Raw genomic sequence first — 10,944 nt, forward strand, 5'->3', positions numbered from 1 at the left:
AGCATTCATTGTAGTGTATTGTACTGGATCAGGTTTAAGGTGGACCTTCAAAGGCAACTTTGTTTATTTTTGACTCCTGGCAGATCTTCAGTAGCATACAAGATGAAATGTGTTTAGCGAGGGCTCTCCATCTGGCCTCCCAGCTTGCAGCAAGATGTTGATTACATATCCAGTCATTATGGTTTGCTAACTTTCTATAGGTTGGGCGAGACAAAAGATTTTTAAGCATTTGCACATTGTATGAGGAGAAATAACATATTATAAAATAGAGCAAATCTCTACACTATTCACTCTTTCCCACAATCACATATAACACTGAGATTCCAGCTAGAGAATGACACAGGGAAAAAATTTGTCCCCATCACCACCTCGTCCCTGTCCCCTCCCCGCCCCCTCCCCACGACTACTATCCCCGCAGCATCCATACAAGCCTCAGTACAGCAATATTTAGCTTATTCCTTCCTTATAAATCAAAGTTCTGGCTGCTGAACTAGAAAAAGAGATGTTCAGCTGGCAGGGCTTTGTTTATACATTTTTATAAATACAACTAATATACTACTTTATCCTAAAGCAAAAAAAAGAAAATAAATAGAATTTTTTTTTCTACCTTTGTTGTCTGGTTTCTGCTTTCCTCATCTTCTCATTCAATTCCTTTCATTCACTGTCTGTCTTCTCTCTGCGTCTTCCATTTGCTCCAGTTCTTCCCTCCGCTCCCCCCATAGTCTGGCACCTCTGTCTTCTTCCCTTCCAGCATCTTCTCCCCACTCTGTTCCCCATTTCCCTTTCAGCGTCTTCTCCCCACTCTGTTTTCCCCATTTCCCTTCAGCGTCTTCTCCCACTCTGTCTTCCCCATTTCCTTTCAGGGTCTTCTCCCCACTCTGTCTTCCCCATTTCCTTTCAGCGTCTGTTCCTTTCCTCCACCACCTTCCCTCTCGCCACCTCACTGCCCTTCAGCATCCCTCGCGCAGCCTCTTCCCTCCTTCCTACCTACTCGAATCTATCTCCCTCCCTCCTCCTTACTTTTGTGGCGCCTTTTAAGATTGAGTAACTTCTTCAAAGCTGTTGGAGCCTGTGCGCAGTAGTGTGCGGCTGTGGGCAGAAGCTTCTTCTCTGACGCAACTGGAAGAAATTACTCAATCTGAAAACGCACCGCAAAGGTAAGGGAGAAGGAGGGTGATAGATAGATTTGGGTAGATAGGAAGGAGGGAGGGGGCTGCGTGCGATCGGTGACTGATCGCGTTCCCTCCCTTAACTGCGAGGACAATGCCATTCACCGCTCCATGGGGGCACTTAATAAGCTATGAATTAGAACACAATGTAAAATTGGGCACATAAAGGACAAAAACCAGAAGGTTTTTATGCAAACATGTTTGCCCATGTTAAAATGTTTGATTATTGCTCCACACCTGTATGCAGGTAAATCTACACATATAGTCACTAGACAACTTAAAGTTGGTGATTGCTTGGCGCAGTAAAAGGGGTGTGCAAGTTCATATTCAAATGTCAGGCACATACTTTGCACCTGCTTCAGTCTGTGTACACACTGTGCTCTACATGCTGGCTGCCATTTCAAAGGGAAATATAGTACTGCAAGCTGTGACTAAGCTCCACAGGGAATATGAAAATTGCCATCTTAACCAAATGTTATCTACCTTGCACTTTATATAGATTTTTTTGTATGCTTAAAAATTGTCAAAACTAGGGCCAGTTTATCCCACACAAAAACGATTTAAGATGGAATGGGAGATGCATTTTATCATTTTGTAGAGTAAAGAAACCTTTATTCTAAGTGGTGGAATCGCAGCACATTTTCTAAAAGGAGACAACTGTAAAACTCTCGAGCCAGTTGGGTTTTCAGGTAACATTAGTGAATGTGCTTGAGAAATTTGAATGCACTGCACTCATTTATTGCTGTTCTGCATTTTCTTTGTACATAGTTTGAAAACTAGACTGGCTATATGGACCCGATTCTAAAAACAGCAGTAGGTGCCCTACCACCGCTTAACTTAATTGGCGCACTAATTAGCTGTATTGTTTAAAACCCAATTAAAACACTGTTATAAAAAAAAGTGAGTCTCCTAAGGGCGCCTCCAAAAAGGCCACGTTATTCCACCTACGGAGTCGTCTTACGACGCCCAGTGCCACTGTTGATGTGGTTAACACTCAAAATGGCATTAGGCTTTGTAAGGTGCCTCTGTAGGAATGATTTTCGTGAAAGATAGGTGTTGGAAATGTAGACCTTTAAAACCCTGGTCTACATTTCCAGTGCCTACCTTTTACTTAGCTGTGATTCTACAAACGGCGCTGTTGCATGAATGACATGCAATCAGCAGCTGTTTTTTGCCACCTATTATCGGCACCATTTGTAGAATCTGGCCGTATGTGTGCAAAATACTGAGTTAAAAACAACAGTGTGTGATGATAAAATATATCTTTATATAGCACTTGGACTCAACTTTTATGAACTAAATGATTATTCCTTACAATTAATCATATAATATTTACTATACTATCAACAGAATATTCAAAATGCAATTACATAAGTTCATAAAAATAGAATTCAGAACCATAGTTCAATTTGAAGTAAAATTAAAAGTTGTTAATTATAAAACACAAACCCTATCAGCAAGTCTAATCTTCTTCCCAACTAGGAAATGTGTGTATATAAATTTAGAATGCAAAATAACTGTTTAAGCAATATTATTTCAATCTTTATTGTAGCCAAAACCCATTGATGTGCAAGTCATTACTCATCACATGCAAAGATATGCAGTCTGGTTTGGAGGATCTATGTTGGCTTCTACGGTAAGGCTTCCCCTACTCCATATAATCAAATGTACATATAAAATACAAACACTTTTTTACTGTGCTGTTCATAATTTTATTACTTCTGGTTCTTCCTTGCAAGATTATGGAGCCTTCTAAAACAAATTTATTTATTTCATTTTCTAGCCCGTTGTCCTAAACATACATAATATATAGTTGAGGGATTTGCTAATTAACTTTGTGTATAGCCAGGGTGGATAAAAATAAACTTAAATTGTTTTGTTTTTGTTTGTTTTTTAATTAAATTGGATATTTTTTTTAATAAAATGCTTTTTTTGAGAAAAAAATCTATGTAAAGATCATTTTAAGAACATAAGAATTCCCATACTGAGACTGACCCGAAGGTCCATCAAGCCCAGTATCATCCTATCCCACGCCTTTCTAATTTCCTCATAAGTCTTTCATGAGGTACTTTGTCAAATGCCTTTTGAAAATCCAAATGCACAATATCAACCTGTTCATCTTTATCCACATGTTCATTCACCCCTTCAAAGAAATGCAGTAGATTGGTGAGGCAAGATTTCCCTTGACTTAAACCATGTTGGCTTTCTCTCATTAATCCATGCTTATGTATATGTTCTGTCATTTTGTTCTTTATAATAGTCTATAATTTCCCGGATCACCTCTGGAACCCTTTATAATCCAAAGTTATTCATCATGAAATAAGGATTAGCTTCCACTTATGTAGCATTATATTGATATTCATGCAGTGTTGAGCACAAAACAACAGGTAGACCAGGAGTAGTGCCCAACACGTTTCACTTGTGCAATTTTTCAGGGTCATACAACTAACTGAAGTTAAAAACTGCTTTTGCCACCAAAAGTGACTAAAGCTGGTGCCCAATGTACACTTTTCAAACATGATGTCCAGCAAGAAGCTTATAGAGTCCAGTGATGTTGATCAAGAGCAATAGAGAAAGGGGGTTCATAATTATAAAAGGATTATAAAGAAAAACGATAAGCACATTACTGTGCTAGAGAAGGGCATAATGTTGTTAATACAAACAAACTATTTAGGCTGGTTACTTCTATATTTAATGTCACTAATTTTAAGCAAGATCCACAGGATATTCCACCATCTTCAAAGGAGTTAGCTCAGTATTTTTGTACAAAGGTGCATATTGTGTAATTTAAGGGCATCATGCCAGAGGTCTTTGGATACTGATTCGGTAATATTAGTACCACCCAAAGACATCTACTTTGCAGAGTTGAGTGGGATGTTTTTAGTGGCGATTACCTCAGCCTGACGAGTTTCAGAACCTGCAGCCATTTATCATGCAAAGATCACTTTCTCAGAATTTCAGATTCACATGTAGTCTTGCACACAGTCCCATCTTTCTTACCAAAAGTGGTTTCCAGCTTTCATGTCAAAAAAGAAGTATACCTGCCTTTACTCCCTCAGAATTGAGGAAGAGTGATAAGGTATTGAAATTGTTGGATGTGCGCAGAGTATTACTGTAGTATCTGGAGGTTACAAATTAATTTTGTCTGTTGGACATCTTTTCATACTGGCGTGTGATGCCCATAAAGGCCATCCAGCCTCAAAAGTGATCATTTCTTCTGCCTATAACAATAAAGGTGCACATCATTAGAAGAGTGGCTTCCTCATAGGCAGAATCTTCAGTGGTATTTCCAAAAGAAATTGGTAGAGCAGCCATATGGTTCTCTCTCAACATGTTCATGAAGTTTTACAGGATGGATGTAACAGCCAAATTGGATTCTGCATTCAGATCATCCATATTGTCAGCAAGCTCATATATCTGCACTAGACACTGGGGACAGCCTTGATATGTCCTGAAGGTTCATGAATAATCTGTCGCACTAGAAGGAAAGATTAGATTCTTACCTCAGTAATGTTCTTTCCAGTAGGCAGACACATTATTCCTGAAGCCCGCCCTGTCAGATGTCTATTTGCCTGCTTACTGCCTGAAATGTGCCAGGGAATCCAGGCATCTTGTTCCTTTTCTTTATCAGCCTTAGCAAGAATAAAAGATGTGACTGCTGCATTGTAGAATCTCCCACTCTCTTAGTGCAGTTTGTGCGTTTTCACCTTGTTATGTATTGCAAATTACCAGGTTCATGTTTCATCTGTTATATGTTAATGATTATTTATTTAATTTGTTTTTTGTCTAGTTCTCCCCAAAGAGCTCAGAACGGGTTACAGGTTTGAGCAGAACAGATATGTTTTTCAGGGAAAGTCCTTGTACACCTCCCTATTCTATTTCCTCTTCAGGGCTGGCCATCTGCTTTGGTATGAACTGAAAAATTGGAAGACAGAGGGATGGGAGGTGGAGTAAAAGAATGCTAATGAGGCTCTCTACAAGAATTCTTGTGAGAATGGGTTGACTACCCAAAGGTTCAGGAATAATGTGTGTCTACTAGAAAGAACATTACCGAGGTAAGAACCTAATCTTTCCTTGTACAATCATTAAAACCCCTTCTGTGACTGAAGGGTGTTTTTTAACCACAGACATGGACTTTTTGATTGCTTACACTATGGGTAATTCTGTAAGGAGCCATCTAGTTTTAAGGGGTAGGAAGGTGTGTAAATAGTCTTGTATAGAAAATCACCTAGTAGAAATGTATGTGCTGTGAGTTGATTGTGTCTACTTTGCCAGTAGAGCTTGGGTAGAATGCACAAATAGATGTGTAAATGATAGAATTTTAACATCTGTACCAGTTATAGGGCTGGGTAAAGTGATTATACCTTAATGTGCACTTGTGCTAGCATTCTATGAAGAAAAGTAAGCACCTACCTGTTTTGGAATATAAAATAGGTTTATAATAGGCTCCATAACCAGCACCTGGTTTGGCATCCTGTTATAGATTTATCTTCACGTGGCTAAAGCCAAACACATTGTTCCACAATGCATATTCTTTTCCTAAAGAAAATTAGAAGCTATTTCCAGGGTGGTATTAGGTCAAGGGAAGAAAGTGTGTATACCTTTGATTAATCAGAGCTACATATGTATTTTAATGTAAAGTGCCTATACAAAAACATTTTTTGTGGGTATTTTTCTTTAGGCAGCAATCAAAGCAATGCTATCTGTTTAGTTATACAGTAAAACTTTGGTTTGCGAGCATAATTCGTTCAGAAGCATTGTTGTAATCCAAAGCACTCGTATATCAAAAGCGAATTTCCCCATAATAAATAATGGAAACTCAGACGATTCGTTCCACAACCCAAAAACTTTAATACAAAATACTATATCTCGCTCATTTAGTACAGTCACTACACTCCCGCAGCGTCAGAGAGAGAAGAACCATCGGCTCAGTTGTGATGTGTGTATACTGTATGTACTTGTATTGCAAGACATTGCTTGTATATCAAGTTAAAATTTAATAAAATGTTTTGCTTGTCTTGCAAAACACTTGCAAACCAAGTTACTTGCAATCCAAGGTTTTACTGTACTTGGATTATAGTGTCAAACTCCTTGAGGCTATCATTACAATGAGTAGTTGTATTTTTCATAGTAACTACAATGAACATGCATATGTTTGTTGTAATCTGCTGAGAATCCTACTAGACTAGCAAGCTATAAAAACATTTAAATATGAAAGATTTACATTCACTGTCTCCAGTGCGTGCAGATTAATTGTGGATAGCCTGAAAACATAGCATTTATAGATAGTCTTTGCAGATTCTAGTCTTGTCTTACATTGCTCCATCTATAACTTATTTATGATTTGCTGCCTGTATAAAAAGTTTTATCCTTTTTAATAATTTTGTATATTTAATATTTATGGCCAGAAAATGCTTTTTTTTTTTCCAGTACCAACGAGGGAAGCTCTTGTTTATGTATGTGTAAAAGTAAATTCTAGTTTCAATTATTTCTCAAGCGACATGCTTTCTTTTCTAGCCCGAGTTCTACCAAGTATGCCATACCAAAAAAGATTATGAAGAAATTGGTCCTAGCATCTGTCGTCACAACCCTGTGTTTGGAGTCATGTCTTAAAGTTGACAAGAAGATGATCAGGATTGGAGAGATCTCTTCCTCCCATCTTTCCATTGCCTGTTAGTCTGGATGCCTGGTATAATATCAAACAAGACTTGACGACAAAAAAAAAAAGACCAAACACAATAAAACAGGAATTATTTTAATAAGGTCTCAACATGCAGATATAGTGGAAAGCCAAAATGATTAAATGTGTTTTTCTTTAGATTGAATATATGAACCTGTGTTTAACAAAAGCAAAGAAGTGGGTTTTAGTTCTTTCTGTGCCCTGATATTTTGTATATTGGTGGATTTTCCATGATTTAATGGGATTCTATGCGTGTACATGGTCAGTTCTATAATACTTGAATTGTACTTCTAAAGTGTACAATGCAAGAACTTGTTTATATTTCATACTTTTTTATACATTGAAGAAAAAAGTTAAGTTGAAAAATGACCAGTGGCAACTTCAATAGTAAATAATAAATTAAACTTTAAACTGCCACCTGATACTTGTTTGCTCATGTGACCAATCTAAAGATTCCAGTTCCATAAATTGACTTTGCAAGTACTTTGGAAACTAAAGAGCTTGTATCTTAAATTAATCTATGCCTGCCAGTGCTTTTGGATTACTCAGTACATTCTCTTTTTTGCCGGGAACAAACAAAGCAGACAAGATTGTTGGACCAGTATTGTAACTATTGTGTCATTTCTGATTAAAACCAAATTTCAGTGAAAAAAACTGGTGTATGTTAAAGCCTAACACCATTCCAATAAAGATACAATCTTTTTATATTATTTTGTAGCTTTTTTTATATATTTGCGATGAATGTTAACTGTAAAGAGTCCACAGACCATCCAGTTTATCTTCTCAAGTCATAATGGTTTGGAAAATTTAATTTTAAATTAAAAAATTATGGTAGCACTAAATAATAATAGGTCTTACAAAATAGAAAACAGAATACATAAAATTGAAACAAATACAACTGACAACATAAACAGAATAGAACAACATACTGTAAAAACAAATCTCAAAACAATAAAAAACCATCCTGAAAAGTTCAGTTTGCATTCTCACTTCACCATAATTTTACTTGTAGTGAAGAACTGCACAAAACATATTCTAAGTTGCTATCAGAATTTTAAATCTTGAGATTTCAGTTCTGAAGGAACCATGTTCAAAATCAGAGACAATACCACTACCTTTTTGGGAAAAATAATGATATAAACATTTCAGTAGTCCAAATGACTAGCTGCCTGAATAACTGTTCTAAAATGTGACGCCAAAACTGGTTCAGCTGATGAATAATCCTTAATTTCAACTATGCCCTTTTCACCATTTCATTCCATTTTCATTTATTGAAATTTGTAAATGTCCAAACTAAGTAAAAGACTCGCCCACTAGTATGAAATTTCTAATTAATAGAAAGCTCAAAAATTCAACCGCATAAGATTAGAGCATTCCAAGCAGAAGCTAAAGCCTGTATTATTGAATATGGACATTGTCCTCATGACTTGGGAAAGAGCATAGTTTAAAGTTACTTCTCAATGCTAACAAAAGTAATCTTCCAAGTGTAAATCTGGCAACTTATCCAAAATCTGGGAGATGTCACTGAAAAGGCTCTGTCCCTCTATTTCACCCATGTGTGTGTGGCAGGGGTTAGGGGGAGGGGTGGTGGCAAAGATTTGACCCTGAGTTGAACAGAGAGATCTGATAGGGATATAACGCTGCAAGCATTTAGGCAATATTTTAGGTGGTTGAGAGTTCAAGGCTTTTGCAATTGCACTCACTGAATTAAAATAGCCAGAATTATCCACTTTATTGGCTGCATACAGTATATAACTACCCAGGGTAACACATGCACTTTCTCTTCTGTGTCCTTAGCAATGTGTTTGACCATTTGCAAGCAACATAGCCATTGAGCTGGAAGACCCATATATAACACATTGTGTTAGTCCAGATTACTAAGGACCATGGCTTGCATAGCTAAGCAAAAGATTTGTGAAGCAAGCAATGATATGATGCCCCATGAAGAGAAAGACTTCTAAACTGAACCAGTTTGGAAGATTCATGTAAAAATGAGGAGAAATGAAATCTGCCCATTTTTCTCTCTTGGGGGTTTGACAGTCTTCTGCTCTTGAACACAGATGGCAAAAATCAGTCTCTTGAGATCATAAAAGACTTTAAGGGACAGATGAAGAGAACTCCACAAACGGATATCAAACATCAGGCTACAAAGAATTTTTATTTTACTAGGCGATGTTCAACGCAAACAGCATGTAAATTATATATACATTGTGTTAATCATCGACTTTAAAAGGGGGAGGAACATGTTGATAATTACAAAGACAATGGGATACTCAATGAGGTTACAGGAAAATACTTTTAAAACCAATAGGAGGAAATATTTTTTCACTCAGAGAATAGGTAAACTCTGGAAAGCATTACCAGAGGTTGTGGTAAGAGTGGTTAATGTAGCTGGTTTTAAGAAAGATTTGGACAATTTCCTGGAGGGAAAAGTCCATAGTCTGTTGTTGAAATAGACATGGAGGAAGCCACTGCTTGCCCTGGATTGGTAGCATGGAAAGTTGCTATTTTGGGGGTTTTTGCCAGGTGCTAGTGACCTGCCACTATGAGGACAGGCTACTGGGCTAGATGAACCATTGATCTGACCAGTAAGGCTATTTTTATGTTCTTGTGTCTGTTGCAGAGCCATGATCACCAGAGCTCCAGACAAGAGACTAGTAACAAAGGCAAAAACAAAAATACCTTCAGCTGAAGGTTCTTTGCTAAAGGGAGTTCAGGAGTCTTTTAGAGTTCTTCAGTGATTTAGATGCAGCTGTTATGTGCGGGACACACAAGCACGCAAACACACTTGGCCATTCTTAACAGAGTTTCAAATTCAAGTAAAGTACTCCTACCTTCATGCTACCAACAGCTCCAACCTGCTGGAAAAGTTTGCATATTAAAAGGAGGACATTCCTTGCTTTGCACTAGAGAGTTGCACGGGGACAGAAATCCCACCCGTCCCCACCAGGATCCTCTCCATCCGTCCCTGTCAGGATCCTCTCTGTCCCCACCCATCCCCGCAAGGAATTACCTCCATCCCTGCCCATCCCCATAAAAAGCAGCAATTCTGACAGGATCATCAATTCCACAGTTTATTTTGTGTCTGCGCTGCTATTTTCCTTGTGGAATCTCTTTGGTGGAACCCTTTTTTTGTTTTCTGTTCAGGTAATTAACTTATAAACCCCCTCTTTTACTAAGGTTGACGTGTCCATTATATTATATGGACGAACCCTGCTTCCAAAGCCTTCCAACCCCGTGGGAGTCCCGTGAGCCAGAGGTGGGGGGGGGGGGGGGTCCCCGTGGTAGTCCCGTGGGTTAGGGGGAATTCCCGCGGGACCCCCGTGATCCCCGTTCCTATGCAGACCTCTACTTTGCACTACAAGGAGTGCTCGTTTTAATACTAATAAGCTGTTAGTAATGCATTTGCATAAGTTTCTCAGTGGCTGCTGCCATGATCAGTAAAAGTCATCGGGAACCCTTTTGTGCATTGGAGGCTGAACTAACTTATAAAATAGACTGGCTACAACCAGTCTTACTTGCATGGTATGCTTTAAAGCATTGTCTTCTTACATTACTTTTCCATGCTTTGCTGCTTCACATATATCATTTCAGTCCTCTGACATCTTATTTAGTCACTGATTCTTATCTTGGGATCATTCTATGTTCTTAGAAAAGATTGCAAATCAAATTTACAAAGTTGTTTTGGGTCCTGGTTTATAACTTATTCTCCCTAAATTGGAACGTTCTCAAACAATGATCAGAACAGATAGGCTTAGAAGTAGCCAACATCCAAGGTCCGTTCTTTGATCCAGATCTTTGAGCACAGCAATAAATCTAGCAAATGGCTCCCGAGTGTCACCTTTTTAACAGGACCAAATCAAGTTTCTACCATCATATAAAAATGTTATGCCCAGAAGACTTATAGGTTATCTAATTGTACATTAACATCTCCCAGAAATCTTAAGGTCTTGTGCTTTTAAGAGTGGTATCCAAGAGGAAGCCTGACATAGAACTATGTTTTATCATGCTAGTTTCCAGAGAGAGAGTCATAAGCAAAAACCGATGAATGCACGTATCCATAGTGCTAACAATTTAAGCTCCATAAAGGAAATC

The 10,944-nt window shown here is 38.0% G+C and overlaps 1 protein-coding gene across 1 annotated transcript in view; it reads left to right on the forward strand.

Moving 5' to 3' along the window:
* Positions 1–6,945, forward strand: part of ACTR3 (actin related protein 3) — a 133,567-nt gene extending 126,622 nt beyond the window's left edge. The window contains exons 11-12 of the mRNA XM_033945685.1: positions 2,722–2,805; positions 6,687–6,945. Of these exons, the coding sequence (XP_033801576.1) occupies positions 2,722–2,805; positions 6,687–6,782 (180 nt within the window). The 3' untranslated portion in view covers positions 6,783–6,945. The remainder of the gene's footprint in view (positions 1–2,721; positions 2,806–6,686) is intronic.
* Positions 6,946–10,944: the final 3,999 nt, after the last annotated feature.

The sequence above is a fragment of the Geotrypetes seraphini genome, chromosome 5 (assembly GCF_902459505.1).
Source record: "Geotrypetes seraphini chromosome 5, aGeoSer1.1, whole genome shotgun sequence".
NCBI classification, from domain to species: domain Eukaryota; kingdom Metazoa; phylum Chordata; class Amphibia; order Gymnophiona; family Dermophiidae; genus Geotrypetes; species Geotrypetes seraphini.